Source organism: Lepisma saccharinum, chromosome 4, assembly GCF_977018435.1.
Source record: "Lepisma saccharinum chromosome 4, izLepSacc3.1, whole genome shotgun sequence".
In the NCBI taxonomy this organism is placed as follows: Eukaryota; Metazoa; Arthropoda; class Insecta; order Zygentoma; family Lepismatidae; genus Lepisma; species Lepisma saccharinum.
Genome location: NC_139232.1, coordinates 16,202,411 through 16,223,463, shown reverse-complemented (window position 1 = coordinate 16,223,463; position 21,053 = coordinate 16,202,411). Strand labels below are relative to the sequence as shown.

Genomic DNA, 21,053 nt, shown 5'->3' with positions numbered 1-21,053 from the left:
GTACTCATACGTTTTTCTCCGATACATTTTTCCAACCATTTAGTTTTTTCAGTACCTTTAACATACACATTTTCATTTACAAGTACAGAATATAAAAGATCTCCTAACTTCTCATACGGTACCCAACCATTTTCCCAGGAGAGTCCGTGTTTGTTTGCACGGAGCCAATAATTCACACGACGATATTTTTCACTTAACAAATGTAGACCGTATGGAGGTTTTACTAAATAATCAAATGTACATTCAAAAGGAGACTTCAATATTCCGACTTCTTTCCACACAAATTCACCGTCTTTTCCTCGTAAACCTTGAACGTCCAAAAAACATACATCCATTGTTCAACAGGTAAAAACTGTCAATGTATTTTTAATAGATCCACGACATATAGCACACTTATCGAGTTATGAGGCACAGGATCGACAACTGACAAAATGTCTGCACGGGAGAAACACTATATCGCAAACATTCAAAAAACAGATTTTACAAATCATTACAGAATCTGCATTTTTTTCAATAACTTTTTTTGCAGACTTTTCTCTATTAGCACAATATTTACATTCGACCTTATAATGTAGTAATGCAACACTTTGTATAAAACTACAATGGGGCACTGCTGCCAGATGTCTTATAACAGGACAATCTTCCGGTGTCCAATCACAAAAGCCATAAAAACAATATGAACACAGTACTCTATCACCGTGGCCTGAATAGTAACATCCTGCAGTCACTAACTCTTCAGGTGTCTGTTGTAATCCTACAGGCCACTTTTCGTAAGTTTTGTATCGAGAATCGACTGATAGGTAGTTATTACAATGCCCCGAAAATCGGTAGCAGGGGTAACTGAACACTTTCATAAATCAGCCAAAGAAAAACAATCTGATACAATAGGTGATGGGGTTCCAGGTATTGGTGATAACGGTACCGGCACAGTATCTTCTACATCACTATCAAACAGGGCTCTGGAAAAACCAAGACGATTCGAAGATAACACTGGAAAACAGGGGTGTCCTTCTAATTTACGTAGTAGAGAACGGTTGCAGGTAGTACACCACAAAATAGTTTTGTTCACTAACACGGCAAGCCACTCTTTCACTCTTTGTTTTAAAGCTTCAGCAATCTCATCTTCATCCTTCCTCTGAATGAGTTCACACGAACATTTGTGACTGGGAAATCCTGTTCTCTCATCCGTAAACTTTTTTCTTTCCACTATCTCCTTCAACGTCTCGCAGGAATGATGGACTGCTTCTCCCGATCTATTGAACAGGTAACATCCGCACCGTGGAGCTTCACGTAGTGCTACGTACATAAACGGGAACTGTTTCAACACTCGCTGTACAGCCTCACGATCGGTATCGATATCGCCGCAGGATTCTATGACTTCCCAAAACTCTTCGTAACTTATCTCGTAGAAATTCAGAGCTTTCTCCGGAAACGTTATGTAATACTCTGCCATTGTGACACACTCTCGTTCTTTTTATACCGTCTACATATATATACCCTTCTTCCTATTACGTCATTTTCCTTAAACATGTCCAAATAAATACTTTTTGTATTCTTAAATTAATACAACGATCTTTGAATCAAATGAGTCAGCAACATTTTCCCGGCTTCTCAAAGACAGGTTGTTGACCTCTATACTGAATGCGTCATTAAATTCGAAAACCTAAATCAACCTCTGTACCGAAAAACAAACATAATAAAATAAATAACAACAGTAAAACATTCCCCATCCGTTATCTATACCCTTTTAACCTCTATCTCAAACTCCACACATTTTTGGAACCCTACCAAATAATAACATTGTCTGCTTGTTCACTCGAACATTAACCTGAGCCGGGAATTTCCGGTCACGTGACTTTCACGTGATTTTGGCGGGAAATTCTCAGAATCGACCCGAATCAACAATTTCCTATCACGTGATTTTCACGTGATTCACACAACATTTTCTAAACCTCAACCTCTTATCTATAACCTTTCACCTTTCTCAGACAACATTTTAATCATCATTCAACTGACTCAGTAATTTCCTGTTGAAGTCAAGCTCGGGAATTTCCCGTTCCGGGGTCAAAAAACTCTTCAACCAATCAAAACTCAAAACACCTATGACGTCATCATCTCCTCATCCAAACAACCAATCAAATCTCTCACCCATATCTCAAACCCCGCCCATTTCTGGCCTCCATCCAAAAATAAACAATGCTTGCTTGTCCACTGCCCTTTATCATCAATTGATCTTTCATCGATCTTTTCCAATCAATTGATTTATCGGACTATATCCGGGAACATAACTACTTCAGGGAATTACGATAGACAGGATCTCTTGAACCTAAGAAACGTGTTGTATTGCTGTTAAAGGAGGTCATTTTCAACATCTCTTAGTTATAACACAGGAGGTTAGTGATCATCATTATTATTACTTTTAAATATCATTTTACGCTTTCGGTTTGCTTTATGCGCCGGGATGCTGTCTTCCCTTTCTGACAACTGACGATAAAGTAACGATGTCTAATCTAAGATTTTCTGTCAGAAATAATGTGCCAGAAATATTTGTATTTGGGAGGACACCTTTTCCACACACACACAGCATCCTTGCGACAAGGTACGTGCTTATTTCAATTGTAATTGTAACTGTAATTGTGAAAAGTGGAAACATTACAAAACAAGCGGTTTCTGTTACGGACTTCCTGAACGCAATTTGCCGGGACCTGTTGCATGAAGAGTCCGCCGAACGGCCGACACGCTGGCGGTGAACGACTGAAATAACCTCCCTGTATAAGCCCTTGGCAGCAGTGTTGCCAAGTTAGCCCTTTTGGGGCCAGAACTGGCCCTTTTGAGTACGTACTCAGCCCCAAAATTCAGCAAAAGCCCCAAGGGGCTTTTTAGCCCTACAGAGAGAAATCTTGCTACAAATCTAGCTCTTTCAGTAATTAAATATTTTATCGTATTTTCAGTAAAGTAAACTGCAAAGAAGAATTAATTCACTTAACCGACCCTCCTCTGCACCTGCAAGCTCGTCCTGCGACCCCTCTTTGGGAGCAGGTAGCAAGTGCACATTGTCACTTTATCCCCTTGTTTCTGGTTTTGATATGCTGTGTAGCCCGAGGCGAATTACGGATAGCGTCGATTCCAGAAAATGCGGATCTTTGTTCAGTTGTATTACATCTGGTCCTTGAAAGTTCACAGAAATGCGATGCGGAATCGACGAATCGTTCGTAACAGTGAGGCTCGACCAGAGACTAGTTCGTGTGTGCGGCCGTGTGTGTATGTGTGTGAGTGTGCGTGTGCATATATATGAAGGAGGAATATGCCGAAAATGTGTAATGCTTTTATGTAATTTCCTGCAGCACAATTTACGGGGGAAATTAATTATTTAAGGTAAGAAAATTTAATTTAGTTGAGCGTATGTCCCTCATCTTAACAGTTGATTAGTTGTGGTTCTTGAGTTTCAGAAATTTTTGCACCAAAACACCCAAGATTAGTAAATCTAGCCCCTTGGATGTGAATTTTAGCTCCATTTTGGGTGCGATTTAGCCCGTTTTTCTCTCGTGCTGTTGGCAACACTGCTTGGCAGTAGCGGCTTCTGCCTATTCGCACGTGCACACCCAAATAAATCTGCAATGCTATTAATTTTTATTATACTGATTCACTGGACACTAACTCCTTTAAAACATCAAACGTTCCGTAGCCCAATCACCCCGTCTACTTCGCATTACCAGTGCCTGCCGCTGAGATACTTTCGCTCGGAACTCAAGTTGATTGGTGCTCGTCGGCCGCTGTCTCTTCTAGATCGCGGTATTATGGGCTCCACGCACACTGCTATAGTTCGACCCCAAGGAAAAAAAAACCTTCCGTCAAAAGGGTTCGCGCACCTTCCCTGCCGTTCTCTGTGCTCGGAGCAGTGTTGCCAGGTCAGACTTGAAAAAATCTGGAGATTGTTCCTTGGGAAACCAGAAGATCTGCTACAAAATCCGATGATCCAATAGTAGCGGATGAACGACGTTCTCGTGGGCTGCATAGGCGTGCGCACTGGTGGGCAAGGGGACGTCAGCAGATTTCTTCCAGCGAGGGGAAAACAATGAATTTTTATCAGGCATATTACCCAGTAATAATGTTGCCATCTCAGAAAACACCACTTGAGTTTGAAATTATCACGTTCCTACATCTATATTATAATAATGGATGTAAATTACTGTGACTGAAATCAACTCATACGTCTGATATAATATGTACTTTTATGTCAACATTCATTGTCCAGAAAGGGGGGGGGGGTGGTGACCATCGTTGCACTAACTTCTGTACGTCCATGCCGCTATATAATTTTGTAGAAAATTAAATATTTAAATATAGAATAGTATATTAAACTAAGTATTTTCAAGCTCATGAAAGTTACAAGCAACTACGGGGGAGGGGTGCATTATTTCCTTTGTAATTGAACTATGCCGCTTCGTTCTTGTTATTACCACTCACATGCTTTATCCGTCAGTTATGCTGCCTCTATGTTGCTGCATTTAATATATATACATTATATATATATATATATATATATATATATATATATATATATATATATATATATACGCCTAAAATTACACTAAGGGAATTTTCGATGGTTCCTGACGCTATTTACGCCCCTGATTTGTACCCAGCAATACAATAAAACAGTGAGATGGAATGAGGTTTTTCTTTACCGACTGAACATTTATCAAAGCTTTTGCCCCGCTAATCCACACTACCTCTCCCCTCCATGTTCAAGTAAGATGATCAGGAAACGTGTTTTTGAGCAGGCCGTTGGAAGTTCCATAGCAATAGTTTATTAAGGAATTCTACCGAGAAATCAGTAGGTCTGGCAACACTGACGTGGCCGCGCTGAAAAGCTCCATGCCCCTGTCCTTTACCCCACCCTCCAGCGCGATGAGATTCTGCGCAGGTTTCTTTCCTTGTGTTCGCGATACAACAGTGTTGCAGTCCCGTTCCATTCGAGATCGTGTAGCGGAGTAGAGGCAACCCACACATCGTCGTAAATCGAGGGATTTTTTTGAAAATGGAAAATTCGATGATATCTTCGCCCACACTGTTCCGAGCATGACAGGCGAAGAAAGAAGGGAGGACGGAAGGGGTGGGGTGGGGGCAACTCAAAGCGAAACGCGTGCTTTAAACAATGTCTTGCATTGTCTTTGCTTAGTGTAGCTTGGTCAAAATAAACTGCCCTTGTGGCGCTGTAGTCGAATTATTAACCCGCGCAGGGGAACCGTGGATCAGTCAGCTGTGCCTGCTCGTGCGTTTCAAAATTGTTCCACTGCCAAAAGCTCGTTCCTGTTTCAGTGGAAAGTGTTTGTTTCATAATGAAAGGAAAAAAAACTGTACATAGCGAAAGCAGAGACGTAATATTTAACGTTGTTGAATTTTTGGAAGGAAGTTAGCCACAAAACGTGCAGCGACTGCAGTAATAATACGGTTACAGCGGAAAGGAAAGGAAAAGTTTGAAGTACGAAGAGGGCAGTGTCGAGTGGACTGAGTGAGTTCTGTTATTTTTTTAATATTTATTAATCTCTTGATTTCGCTTGCTTCTGTCGGTCATTAGAAGTAAACAACTGCTAGATAGATTACAACTGATTTTCTGCATGTGGTCGTTGGATCTGCTACCTTGTTTGCAGGAGTGGCTAGGGATAAAATTTTCACCCGGGCGAGATGGAATTTTGGCTCCCTCTACTTTCGATCTTCCTCCAATATAAATCATAACCCTGTTATATATTTACGGTTTTAATGATGAAAATTAATAGCCTTATTTTAAAAATTATTATTTAATACTGTTAAAGAACACGTTTATTGTAGGTATGTGTTTATTTAATACCTACATAATGACATCAAAACAAGAAAAATCTCTTAGCTAAAACTGCTTCATGATTTTGCAATATACTTCTTAAGTTATTCAGCAGTAACTTCAATTGATTCTTGCCAACAATAAGTCCAACTCTTTTTAAAACAAATAGCCACGGACACGGTGGAGGCACGTAGTGGTTCGGATCCCACTTTAGACTGTAGGTCATCTCTATTAGCTTTTCTGTACATCAAGTGGAGCTAAAAAAATAAATTCAAAGAAAGAAAGAAATAACCACGGTTAGGATTTGCCTCGAATCAAGGAGTATCCTCGGCTTGGATGCCCTACGAGGTCGGCGCCCCGGATAATCGCCTGGCCCTGCTTGTTTGATGTATGCAAATGTTATTATTCTTGTTCGCTATTATCAGTGGAGCGAAGGAGAAATTTTTCACTAAATATTTTGAAAAACGACAATAATATTGAATATTGTAGAACGGTATTTCTACGTTTATAGTAATTAAGTCAGGTTATCGAATGTTGAATTATCTATACCCAATAACATCACTCTTCTCGTGATCGACGGAAAATTCACCGACGTATTTCCAATTTATATATATATATATAAATATTTTTTATATTTTTCATGAAATGAAACTCTCTCATAGCCTCATTTTCAGTAAAAGGTGGTCATGACTTGGGTTGCCAATTCATTTAGCATCATTGTGTACGCAAATACGGGTGCGAGTATTTGAGAAGGTTGATACGTGTCTGAAGTGCACACCCATAAAGTCAGACCACGAGCCGCCACTGCCCCTTTGGTTATACGTTCTACCAGCCATTTCATTCAACTAAAAGTGATCTGATGACGTACTTCCTTCCTGTAATGAAGGCTTTTACGTGGTCACTTCTCTTACCACAGTTTCACAAACGGGAGGTAAAGAAAAAATTAAGGCTATCCCAACTTTAACATGGCGTCAACACAGATGCTATGTTTGGGTTCTTCAATGAGGTAACATAAATATCCCACATTTCGCATCACAAACTGTGCCTTTGCTGCTGGTGTAAAAAAAAATATTCGAAAGCCACATGTATATCTTGCAATCACACGATTGCCTTCTACGTCTCCTTCATGCTTGATTGACTCTTTATTTACCTCGTGGCGACGGAGCTTTTATGACTAATGGAAACCGTCTGCCCACTCCACTGAAACGATGCTAGTGCATGATGGGAAATTGTTGAGAGATTTTCAACATTTAGATATGAGAGCCGACGAAAAACAAGAACTCTCTCTGGGCGATCAATGAGGGCAGGAAACCGTAACGTATGCGCTGTCTCAATTCCTTTGAGGGCTTATTTTGGACACATATTTGTAGGACATGCTTTCGCAAGTGCAATATAACGGAGTGGTTAGTATATTGCACTCTCGCCTGAATCGAGACACTTCTGATTTAGAAGTTACCACTGCATATTGCAATGTGTCGTGAAAATTTTGGGAGGATTTCGAGATAGGGCTCCTCCACACATTCAAAATCTCGGACATTTTGGAGGTGATGTGATCAACACCAAGCTTCGGTCCTTTTTACCCCGCAGAATTCGCCGTAGGTACCCTTCATCAGCTTATTTCTCTTTACATTCCTTTTTTTCTATCATCCTGTCTTCCTTTGTCCACTTCTTTCTATCACTTTCTCCCTTTTAATTTTTGTCTCTCACTGTCTTCCTTTTTCGCTTTTATCACTATATGTTTTTGTGTGAAACTTGCTCTGTCACATGTGATTTTGAATACTTCTCCTGTAGACTATTTGGTTGAGATAGGTTTAGCTATATCCTGTTCCAAATAACTGTAGAGAAGGGCCGCGCATAGTGGCAGAGAAGGAGGAGGAAAATCGAGTGGGCCAGAGCGAAGCAGGGGGAGCTGGTAACTCCAGTCGCCCCATTACGCAATCCCGTTCCTCTCTCTGTTCATTGGTGGAGTCATCTCGCGTCGCGTAGAGACTTGTTCTCGTCCGCCTGCTCCACAGATAGATGAGACAGGGTATAGGAGTATTTACCCTGTTTTATTTATAGTCATGCTCAGTGATTTACCCACACACCCTCAACACCCTCCTAACACTACCCAAAATTGCCTCAATGCCCCTAACGTTTTCCACAAAGACACAATTTATAGTATCTTAAATCTCCTAGCTCACCATGGTAATTAGAGCACTTTTGGTAATAATAGAAGACAGATGGTTTTAAATATTTATTAGGATTGAACAGAGGTGGAGGATGCGATAGTACGTACTTACCTCAGCTTCCTGGCGGCGCCACTGGGTCGACGATGCACTACTACACTCAGAGAACTAAATGCATCATATCGATTAATGCGCCAGAATGCATCGGTTGATGCACTAAAGTGTGTTTTGCAGCTTCTTCAAAGAATCAGTTTCACATTTTGGTGCATTTTTGTATGTCGTGAAAGAAACACCAAAGTGCATCATTTGATTCAATAAGATGATTTATTTCAGTCGAGATACACTTTAATGTATCAGCTGATGCGTTTTGATGCACCTTCCTGCATCTTTTTTGTAGATGCACTTAAACGTTTCGTCTGAGCTACATAAAGTCTGTATCAACTGATGCATTAAATTGCATCTCGACTGAAAGAAATCCTCACTTGAATCAAATGATGCACTTTTGTTGTTTCTTTCACGACATACAAAATGCACCAAAATGCATCAAATGTGAATCTGATTCTTTGAAGAAGCTACAAAACACACTTTAGTGCATCAACCGATGCATTCTGGCGCATCAATCGATATGATGAATTTAGTTTTCTGTGTGTATAGTTGTTACTAAAAAAGTAGGCTGCTTCAGGGCACCCTTCGCTTACATAGTAGCCAGTTCCGCTGTACTTTAAAACCTCCGTTTCCTGTGGAATTCTCCTATGCAAGTCGGAGTATACCAGGCAGTGGCGTAGCAACATATCGCGAGGCCCTGAGCGAGATTAGAATGCGAGGCCCCTGTCCGAACTTTAAATTGGAAATTTCAATATGAATCGATACAAAATATTCAGAGATACGTCAGCAGATTATCATATTTAAATAATAATAAATTACTGACGAAAATGATATTTAATAATTTCATTCACTCTGAAAATGTATTTATCTGTTTTCCGGAAGTTGAAATCTGAAGCTGTAGGAAGGAAAGAAGAACTGCTAATATTTCACACGTCCTTCTTGGGTTGAAAACAACGCAAGCATCTTACACTTGCTTCCTGCCAGTTGGAGGTACTTTATTGTTAAATATTAAAATCGGGAGTGCAAGGTGAAGAGAAAGGAGAAATGAAAAGACAAAGTGCTTTTCATTCAAGGAAATAGTAAATGACTAAACATATATCCAAGGAACTTAGCGTGAATTTTTGCGTCAATGTTTCATATGAGAAATACGACAATAATTTTTACTTTTTTCGTGGCTCTTTAAGCTGTACATTACGCCCCTGATTTGACGTTGTATAACGTTTAACTAGAATTTAAAGCCAGATAAAAACAGAATGTTGTAATTTTATTGTGCACAAAGATTAGTCTTTTCCATCTTTTTTTCTCACTTCCATTTATTACATTTTACGTATGAATCCCATTGGACGTGAGGCCTTTTCAGGCGCAAGGCACGGGCGGCCGCCCACTTCGCCCCCCCTTGCTACGCCACTAATTCCAGGAGACGGAGGAAACTGGATGTGAAGTACACCAGGAAGCAAACGTTCTGCACCGCATACCTAGCCATATACAGTATTTTTGCTCTAAATTTACATTTACACCGCTCTAAATATAAACTTACAACCCCCAATCCCCAAATGGAAAATGCTGAATAAACCCCTGGATGGAACACCCTTGATATGTACTCTATGCAATGGGTTAACTTTTATTGATTGTAATAGTGCCTGTAGTTATTTTTAGTTAGCATTCAAAAATTAGAATCGTTCGTTCACACATAATCTTTTGTATTAAGACCAACAGTTCTTTAAACTCAAAAATAATTATAGCCTTCAGGTGCTCTATGTTCAAACGACAGATTATGCGCCTAGCTTACAGCAGAAACTGAATCCAGTCGCATAGTAGAGTGGGCTACAGTGGCGTCGACTTTTGAAGAAGTCGGTGTGTTGAACTCAGAAATTAGTTTCATAGATTTATGCAATAAATAGTCTGGAGATTTACCCTAAAAGTACTCTCTTGTTCCTTGATCAAACCATGTAGGCTTTTACTTTTAAAAACAGTTTCAGGCCATATCTGAATTTTACAGTGCCTGTTTTTGTCTATTTTATTGAAAATGCCTATTTAAAAGATAACTGCGTTTTAGTGCATAATTCAGGGAAATGATGAGAAATATGTCGAAGTTCATCAATTTTAGTATCTATTTCGTATTTTTCGGTGCCTTTCTTCCTATCTATTTTGAGTTCATAGTGCCTATAGATCGTCATTCTGGATGTCGGCCCTTATCCTCCCTCACTTTCATAACTATGTGACCACGGATAGTGTAAATAATATATGGCAGTGAAAAGTATCATATTGGAGTTGCAACAACTCATTATTAAATAGTTTGATAACACTCAGTCAGTAATTAAGTTGTCTGAATTATGATGAAGAATTTTGTTTTTTTTTAATCGCGGGGACTTTATTTCGAAAATAAAATATAATAACAGGCAAATTATTGGATGGGCTCTAGCCTCACAGGTCCACATTAGTTGGCGCCACTAGTGGCTATGAAGTTTCTAGTAAGAGACTCAGCCAAATTAAAGCATTGTGATAACAGTGCCCTCTGTTAGTGGATTCATTTATACAGATATTTTAAGTTTCAAGGATAATAGGAAATTTCCTAATAAGTAAAACTATTACGCATAAAACATTTCTAGTTCAATGTCTCCCAAACCACAATCTTTGGTATCATAACCTTGATTCTTCCATTAAAGTTCAGGGCTGGAAGTTAACTGACAACAAACGCAAGTTGTTTGGTTTTGGAAGCTGAAGTTTGCGATCACGAAGGAAGTTATGTTTAGAGAGCTCACAGGTAATTGGCTCCGAATCATTCTTCAGGTCTTTAGGAAGCACGCGTGGATTCCTTAGAAACAGGAAATGTGAATCACACACTAAAAAAATTGTATACGTTTCTTTTACGCTGTAACGCATTTCGCAGCTATTTTTACGAGGGGGCACTTCCGTCGCCTGTTTCTTTAAGCCTACCTCACCAATTGCATTCTCAGCAACATTGCTACCATAGAAGTTTGTTTTAGAATCACTTTGTGCATAGATAGACAACTGTGCAACATGACTTTATCGGAATTAAACCTGGGATCTCTTGATTATAAGGTGATGACGTTACTACTATGCCATCGGCTAGGCAAGTCTCTCCTTTATGGTGGGAAGATGTCAAATTTACTCCATTATCCCTATCGAGAATGGGGAAAGTTTGTTATGAAGTACTATTAATACGTAGATGGGGTAATCGGCAATACGTAGATTGATCCTGAGCTCTGCAATGTGTCTCCACGAGAAATAGGGCACGGGACATCCTGATTAGAATGCAATATATCTTTTTGCGAACCAATAATGAAGCAAAAAATCTGTAGCGAGCTTTCAATAGCATTACAATGCTGGCAAATTTCAAGGAATCCATTGTTCGCTTTAATGAGACTTCCTCGGGACCCAAGCCAATCACAGCGGGAGTGCTTCAAGGATCCTGTATATCACCGCTTCTGTACGCCTTATACACCGCCGACATGCCAGCCCCACCATCTGTAATATTGGCAGTCTTCGCTGATGACACGGCGATTTTCTCCTCCAGCGTCAATAAGGTATACGCTGAAATTATCATGCAGAGATATCTCCGACAGTATGAGAGATGGATCACAAAATGAACGTCAACCCGGAAAAAGGTATGGTGGTGACCTTCACAAAGAAAAGAAACCGATTCCATTCTCGGCTTCGCCTTCACCAGCGGGACATTCCTCAAACGGATTCCACAAAATACCTGGGAATACTCCTGGACCATGGCCTCACCTTTGGGAAACATCTGAACTAAGTAGCAAACAGAGACACGCATAGGATAGGACAACTTTATCCAATCTTCCGCAGTCCTACACCTCCACTTTTTCTTTGTGAACGCAAGCAAATCATATGAACATTTCTGACCTACGCACGTGCAGTGTGGCTCCACAGTTCTAAGTGTCACCTGGACGGCCTTCAACGCTATACAAGCACAGCGCAAATCCACGACGACCGTAACATGGATATGTTATACGAGTGTATGATGAGGGAAAAAGTGAAATTCTGGTCCAGCAGCGGCATCACCACAACCCTACCGTCCCAACTACTAGGGAACGTCCAACCCACGAGAAGAATGCCCAAGCTGCCCCGCCTACAATGAAGAAAAGGATGTTTTCCATCGCTACTCGAAGTCAAGCAGTGCTATGGATGGGTGACCTATTTGAAGGAGCGCGACGGATCCTCCCTCCAGACCATCAAGAAGTATAAAACCTGAGAAACAGGGTAAAACCATACGACCACTCATCGTATCAATGTCAAAACAACCGTCAATACACCAACCTTTCAAATAAACCAGAAGGCAAAGCACACCAGCTGGAACTCCAAATCTATAGTGCAAAAACCGCCAACATCAGCTACCAATTTCAAGGTTCACTCGTTGATCCATGTACAGTCAACTGCAATGAAAATTGATAACTTATATCCCGAAATGTTCGCTTCCCTGCAAGGCGTTATGTGTGTTGCCTAACTACGGCATTAAGTGGATTTTAATAGGAATTTTTCATTCTACCGCCGTAGGGTTAGGCAACACACATAGCGCCTTGCAGGGAAGTGAATATTTCAGGATCTGAGTGCCTTATTTTTATTGCCGGTGACTGTACCTGATGTGACGTGTTGGAAACATGCCCACTTGCGGACCAATCACGTCGCCTACGAAATGAATGGTTCTCTTTCTTGTGGCAGAACAGTCGCAGGCTGAACCTCGCCCTTTAATAAATAATAATTGAATTGAATACATTATACATTTTTGTGTGTTTGAATATGGGTGTATGTATGTTAATATTAACATGGGCTGTTCTGAAATAAAATTTGTACCAACGAAATAACCTTGTAGTAATAAACAAAGGAATATCCAAAAAATAAATTTGGATTTAAATAAGATATTGCTATTTCAGTAACAGATAAGCTCCAGGCGTCGTTCCATTGTTTTGCACTAATATTAAACAATTTTAAAATCCAACATTTTCCAAAATTATATCACGTGAGGTATTTAGCACCACAATAATGTAGACGAAAGGAATTTTTTCGATTAGCTCCTAATTATGAGAGTTTTGAGCGACAGCATATTGCTCTGATTGATTGATTTGGTTTATTTTACTTCGCTTTTCTGCCTCTTTTCACTAATCTCGACGATGAGTGATAATATTATCAGTTGAGTGGTCGACTCACAAATTCGCCACTGAAGGTTCTGGAATTATAAGCGCGCAGTATAAGAAAATACATGCACGAAACTGTCTTTTGTGAATGGGATGGTGGCGATAAAAAGCATTAAACAATTGCTTCTGTCTTTTCAGATTTCCTCCTGCACTGATGGAAGTCAATGTCTTGAGAAGACGTCAGCTAACTTTGGTCTAAGGTATGACGCCATCAACCTCTTGATCTTGCAGAGTACAAGAGAGGTAGACCTGCCATTATCTAGTTCCTTTCAACTTGATAAAGTCGTCACGTTTTTTGGGCGATTTTTCCAATAGTGGTTGAAAATAGTGCAGAAAATGGCACCGGTGTTGGAACTTCTTTCAAACTCTACGTCACCATGCGACGTCCTCGCGTCATCAGTTCCAACCGACGTGGGTTCGAGCTGGAACTGCACCGGGGACTACACCTACGGCTCTTCCGAATCCCTCGACTTGTTCTCCAACTGCAGTGAGTTCGAGACGACGAACAGGACGTTCTTGAATTGCTCGTCGTCAATCCACGAAGATTCGTCAGAGTGGTCGGCGAGAATGGGTCGCCTCCACGAGTTCCAGATCATCAAGGCCATTGTCCTCGTCGCCGTGACGACGGTGATTTTGGTGTCGACGTGCAAGATGGTGTTCCAACTCCTTGTTCGATATACGGTGAAGAGCAGCGGTGACGTGAAGCATATGTGAGTGACAATCGTCGAATCTTAGGAAGACATTATAGTGACTTCAGAGAATCTCTCAAATAGAGTCTTCTATTACTGTTGCTAACAACTATATGCTAAGTTCTATAGAAGAGATAGTACTAAGTCTAAGAGGAACTGGATGAAAGCAACAATGTACAGGGTGGTCCGAATGTCTTGTTACCCCCAAGTGGTTATCACAGTGGATCGAATTAAACTTCTTCTATACCTTCTCTGACACAAGTAACTATTCTGTATAGTGTGGACGACTGGTGAACATGAACTTCCACAGACTAGTAAAACAATATGTGAAGTACAATATGACTTCAAAGCAAGACTTAACAAAGGGGCCCATCCTAGATACACAATAAGCTCACAGAACAAGCAGACGAATTATTTATGTCAGGGAAATAGTGGAAACCGTACTGGTCTTCTGGATTGGTAGCTTCGTAAATTGTTGCGCAAGGGAGTAACAAGAGACTCGGACAAAATTAATTGACCAACTACGGTGTTTGTGATGACTCGGTGATATGTGTGCAAATTTATTATTTAATTTGTTTAAAGAACTCAGGTTTCAATTTGAAAGTGAGGTGCTCAGGCAGTAAAAGCTGCTTAAGAGTATTTTACCAATAAGCCAGTGAAATTGTAGATTTAAAATGTTTAATGAGAACTCAAGGTGAACAATACAACTGAACATTAAACCACAAATTTACTGAGTTGAAGAAAGTGACATATATGGGTGACTTGTGTAGATAGGCTGTAGAGTCAAATTTATACATATTAGTAGGCATATTGTCCAAGCCATGTTTGTACACTATATTTTATGCAGTGTGATGTTCAAAGCGTGAAACATGAAATGCAAAGAAGACCGCTTTACACCATTATCTGAACAATTCACCTCATAAAAACGCTTAGGATTTAAGAGAAAAACGAATATTAATAGTGAAGGACATTTTGCCTAGTGCATCCAACTGTACTTGAAGTGGAAGGAAGATGGTGTGACTTTATCATCGAAATATCGCTGGGAAAATAACTATGTACTTTCTTAGATTCAAAATGCAAATAGTTCACGCTATGCTTCCATTGTAAGTCTCTCATTACAGTTTACTGATATCAGATACTAGGAATGACGGATGCTGTATCAGGTACAACGTTCGGTCCTATAATTGATAATGTCTGTGAAATTACAGGGTTTTGTTATCAGTCACTGAAAATTGATATTCCAAATTCTGAAGATTACATGTGATTATAATTCTATCTAGAGACTATACGCCTTGATGGCGTGGTACAAAGCACAGGGGAGCACCTTACTTTTCTATTAGATCATTCAAGTAAATCTTTCATACATTTTAACACTTGTGATGCAAGCTTATCTGCCACAGATAACATTTACTTGAATGCTCTTCATGGAATTCAAAACACAAGTAATTTTTCAGAAATTAGAATATAATATTGTCGAAAGGAGCGGAGCAGGCTTTGAGAATATGTGCCAAAGATTGCGGAGCAGGCCAAAAGTCAATCAGTACCTTCCACACGATAGGCGTATGTACCTAAATACAGTGAATCAAATCCAAAAATATGTAATTTTTATCTAAAAATGTGTAAAATTATAAAATAATATGAGATAGTGTTAATATAATCCGTCAACATTGTTGTTTATTTTACTAAATATGCAGTAATGAAGCATGCAATTACATAAATATCCAGGCTCGGTTAAGGCATCATCTATTGCACATTTACAATATAAATTATCCCCACGTGCACATTTCAATAGGCAAGGATATGACTTTATTTTATGTGTACATGTGAAATGTTATGGGAAAGGATTGGTAGGTTTATGGGCGGATTTAATTATTGTTCGTATTTGTACCTTTCAATTAATGGTGAAGATTGGGACTATGGGAAAACAGGGCCAAAGAAAGGGGAGGTGAGATTTGTTAAATGTATCATCCCAGTATTTGCATAAAGTACCTGAGTAAAGTGACAGAAAAACTTCTATCAGGTTGGTCAGCAGGAGAATTTACCTTGCAACCTCAGGAATTCAGGTAATCCCGTTACCATGACAATAAAACAATACTCTCAAACTACATGACATAGAGCAGAATGAAATGCAAAATGTTCTACAGCTCAAATGTTTATTTTTGTTGTTGTCATTAGTTCATTGGTGTTCATTTTTCTTTATGGATAATTTACAGCATATCGCCTTGAACAGTACCTACACCCCCAGGTGGAGGAGTTACAGTCATCCATTATTTTCCAACAAGACGGAGCACCCCCACATTCGTCTCATGATGTCGGGATATTCTGGATAGATGGATAGGTCGTGACGGACCAACCGCCATGCACCCGCGATCTCCTGATATCACCCACTTGGATGTTTTCTTTTTGGGTACGTCAAGGATTTTGCATACGAAACCCCTATTCCAGATATTGTTATAACTCTTGTCCAGTCTTACGGCGGGCACCGTGGCAAGGGAAGTGGGGAGCGGGGAAGCGACCAATCCAGCGCGATAAGAAACACAACAGCCTGTAGAACGAAGTGCGCGTAGCACTTCCTCCCGCGACATCGTAACTCTCTGCGCCACCGCTGTTGTCTGGTTGGTCTGCGGCGTATTCCCCGCTCCCCATTTCCCTTGCCAGCATGTAGGACGACCACCGAAAGACCAGACAAGAGCTATATACTTTGCAGCAGGATCATTGCAGCTGTGCAAGCAGTTGATGTTTATATGGTGCAGTGTGTATGGGTAGAAGTGGAATATCGCCTTGCCATCCTGAGGACAACCAGAGGATCTCGACACACACACACACACACACACACACACACACAAGAAGAAGGAAGGTATAGAACATGTTTGATTGTAATGGTAACGGGACTTGAGGGACATCCTGTACATACATAGGATGCTACTTACTCCATGCATAGAAGTAGAGGTAAAAATTCATTGAATACAGTGGTAACTAAAGGCCAAGGTCTCAACACAAATACACATACAAATAACAGACACGTTATATCAGTTCGTAATTTGGAACGAAGTCGTTCCTGTATCTCCAGAGATGCCTCCTATCGAGAGAGAACCTTCGTTTCATCATTTCTTTTGGAGACGTTTTCATCCTCGTTTCTCTCAAGCGGCAGGACATCCTCAGGGAGAAGAAATACACCAGCTCCACAGCACTCAGGATGCTGCAGCCAAGGAACAGGCTTATGATCCCTCCAAAAGACGCTGGAAAACAATGAGATCATTAGAGACATGTTTTCTTAGCATTTAATTTCTTTTTTAAAAAATCAATCCATTTAGTTACACCAAATTTTAAACTTTCTATAGTTTTCTTGTCGACCTACGTGGCGGAGTGGTTATCACAGTGTGCTACGATTCCAAGTACTGTGCGAATTAGGCTTTTTGCTTATGCACACTTGTGCCATATTTGTGGTTTCATTTTGGGAGGTAGGTTTTCTGAGCTGTGCAAATTTAGTAGCGCCACATATGCACCTGGTGGCGAAAAATGGAACTATTTTTTTTTTCATTACCATTCTCTTCCCCATGGTCTGAATAGTCGTTTCACCAAATTTCACAGTTGAACAATTTCCTCAAACAGGCTCCAGAGGGCTCTGAGTTGGGTAACTTTAATTATAACCACCCGGTATGTTACCAGTCAGTGAACTAAACTTTTGCCTTGCGGTTCTAAGTACCTTAAAACATTGGTTCTAAGGTAGATTTATAAATATTAAGATAATATTTATATGTTTATATTAATTTAGAAACATTTTGTACATTTACATTCTAAGACAGGGGTTTCCAACTGACGGCCCGCGAAGCCAGTTTGCAAAATACATTAATTTTATGTATTTTTATTAAAATACGTTCAATTTTTATTGAAGGAACAGTTTCAGAGTATAGACTTCCTTAAACAACTGGCGTTTCTAACAGATATCACAGGTCATCTGAACGAACTCAACTTGAAACTGCAGGGAAGAAACCAGCTGGTGTCAGATTTAATGGGAAACATAAATGGGTTTCGTAATAAACTGAATATTTTCAACGTTACTTTGGAGTAACCTTGAAATAACCTGGCCCATTTTTCAAGTTGTCGGCGGCTAGCAGAAGACGAAGAAACACTGGACTTTTCTGAATTCAGTGCACATATTAAAGAAATAATAGATGTGTTTAACTCCAGATTTAAAGATTTTTGAAGAACTTAAAAGCAGCATCCAGCTATTTAGCAATCCTCTTGGCGTTAACATCGAAGAACAAGAAGCGTCTCTCCAACTTGAATTGTGTGATTTGCAAGGCGCTGTGTTCCTTCAAACTAGCCAAGGAAAGGGGCCAGAGTTTTTGAAATACCTTTCAAAGGAACGCTTTACAAACCTTCGTAGTTGTGGGCAAAGAATGACATCGATGTTCGGCAGAACGTACACGTGTGAAAGTGATTTTTCTTCAATGAAGTTAATCAAGAACCGCTACAGAAGTCGATTGGTAGATTCTTGACTGCTTCACCTTCTGAGACTTTCAAATACAGAAATTGAAGTAGACATTCCAACTTTAATAAAAGAAGAAGATCGGCCTCAATTTTCACATTGAACACTTACTATGAAGGATTCTTATTTGTATGGTGTGTTTTTCATTTCTTTCAATTCATCCATAAGTATTGGGTTTTTATGAAATAAATTGTAATTATACAATTTTGATTTGTGATTCCATTGTTTCTAATGCCTCATTTTAGAAATTTAGGTCATGCGAAAGTAAGTACTACATTCTCAGTACAGTACTTACAATTTTTTTTATTTTTAATCCCCCCCCCCAAAAAAAATGCGGCCCGCCAATCAACTGCTGGATATAATTTTGGCCCTCGGATCTTTTGAAGTTGGAAACCACTGTTCTAAGACAACCCAAACTCCTACACAATAAGAACTATCGAATTAGTAACACCGAAAACCTGACCAAATTTCTATTACCAAGTTCAAACTTAACGTCCATCTAATCTACCTACAAGTATCTCGTGAACACTTTAATATGTGTAAAATATCAGCACTTTGCCTTGAAAACTTAAGTGAAGAACAGCCAGCTGTTGTCTCGGTGATGTTGGTCAGTTGCAGAATGGTGTCCTCCTTTAATCCACAAGGGTGCATGGACACGAATGATTTTTCAATTCTGTTTGTTACAAGTTAATAATTGGTATGCTGTATTCTTTCAATTTCATTTTCTTTGAGGCGGATAGAAACATCCCTGATAGGGATAAACATATTTTTCTCAGGCTAGGGATAAAATTGTTTGTGGGGGGAGAACCGCCGGCATCCCCCCACTAATTTGCACACTGTTCAGGAGTCCAGGGTTTGTATCCTGGTCTGGGTAGGTGTTCTTTCTGGATGACCCTTCATCAATTTCATCGGGTCCTCCTGATAACGTCGTTGCCTTGTAATCAAGGGATCCTGGGTTCGGTACCCGGTGGAGGCACATAGTGGTTCGCATCCCACTTTAAACTGTATATCTAGTCGCGATTAACCTATCTGTGTATAAAGTGGACTTAAACACTCAAACTCATCAGTTTCATCATACCATCATTCGTTCTCATTGTTCCACTTAGCCTAAAGTGGCAAAAATATCGACGGTAAATAACAAAAATAGTAAATAAAATACAAGAACACCATTTTGTCCAGATGCTACTACTACTGAAAGGGGTAAAGGACGTTGACGAGGAAGTTTTGGATTTTTTGTTGTTAGTGGCATAACCGGAAAGGGAGGTTATAAACATTGATCCTGTATGTATCTCCACCCTCTCCTATCGCAATAGTGTAGCTACCGTGCTACACGGCCTTCCTACCGAAGTATTCTTGTGTACTAATAATATCTGGGGATGAATATAGATTATGCATTTCAGTATTAAGTAACTTTCTCCACTCTGATTATTTCATCTCTTTCAGCTCATGGCATTTCGGATTACACAGTGGTAACCTCCTCGCCTTGTGATTTAGGGGTCTCAGGTTCGATACCCGGTCAAGCAAAAACTCAAAGTGATAATTTTTAGGGTTCTGATATTTTTCCTAAGATTTTATTTTCAAAAAACCTATATGTTTCTTTTCATAACTGAGAAAGTCTGCGAAAAATTCACTAATATTCGATTTTTACTCAATTCGTAAGACTCACGTATCTAAACATATTTTTGGTAAAAACTAACTTTAAAAACAAAACTGTAAAGTGAGGACAGATTAAAAGATAATTAATTAATTTTACTTCGCATTTCTTCCATTGGCTAATCGCGAAGATGAGGATGAGTGATGATACGATAAAATTGATGAAATGGTAATCAAAAAGAGCACCCATGTCCAGGTCGGAATTCGAACCAGGGAACATTGCCGACGTACCGCGCTAAGTAACCACTATGCTACGGAGGTCCTTTGGATTAAGAGATGAAAAATGATCACTGTTTGATGCAACTGAACATCAATCTAGAACATGAATTACTGTTATTGTTATTATTATTATTATTATTATTATTATTATTGCAAAATCAGTACTTTACACAATATACAAAAATCTGTGGTTTATATTAGCTGTTCAGGCCTTCACTATAGTGTTGTCTCTTTCTAATCAAGAGATTCCAGGTTCGATTCCTAATCGGGCACATCACAGCGGTTAGCATTCCACTTTAAGCAGCAGGCCCAAGCTACATGCCTCTTGCGTAGTGGGACGCTGACCTTGCGGCTATCTTAGCTGATCTGATCTCATGTCTAGGATAGCCCTCATTCCTCTCTCGACCATTGTTCCTGCAAGCTTCTTCTTGCCACGCTGCCAATGCGTAGAGGATGTTGACTCTCAAGGAAAACAAATCCTTCCCACACAGGAAGGAAGCGAAACAAGATGAGCTTGTATATTCACCATCCACTTCCATAAACAACTGACAGGCGCTCTTTGTTAGGAAGGAATAAACACGGAGGGCGCCAATGGCAACTATTTTTGCCATTGAACTTGACCAGAGCCAATTTCCCGATATATCCATCCAAGAACAATAGGAGGCAGACGATCCAAGACTCAACGGAACGTCTCCACACAAAGGGTTGACGAAAAGTCGGAGTGTGGTCTCT

The 21,053-nt window shown here is 39.9% G+C and overlaps 2 protein-coding genes across 3 annotated transcripts in view; one reads left to right on the top strand and one right to left on the bottom strand.

Annotated features, from left to right (window-relative positions):
- The window catches only part of LOC145987104 (uncharacterized), a 109,794-nt gene extending 94,268 nt beyond the window's left edge, over nucleotides 1-15,526 (top strand). The window contains exon 2 of the mRNA XM_083121580.1: nucleotides 13,407-15,526. Within this exon, the coding sequence (XP_082977706.1) occupies nucleotides 13,605-13,982 (378 nt within the window). The 5' untranslated portion in view covers nucleotides 13,407-13,604 and the 3' untranslated portion in view covers nucleotides 13,983-15,526. The remainder of the gene's footprint in view (nucleotides 1-13,406) is intronic.
- A 1,003-nt stretch (nucleotides 15,527-16,529) lies between these two features.
- Nucleotides 16,530-21,053, bottom strand: part of LOC145987103 (pickpocket protein 28-like) — a 39,381-nt gene continuing 34,857 nt past the window's right edge. For both annotated transcript variants that reach the window (XM_083121578.1, XM_083121579.1), the window contains one exon: nucleotides 16,530-17,196. In XM_083121578.1, coding sequence (XP_082977704.1) covers nucleotides 16,982-17,196 — 215 coding nt within the window. In that variant the 3' untranslated portion in view covers nucleotides 16,530-16,981. The remainder of the gene's footprint in view (nucleotides 17,197-21,053) is intronic.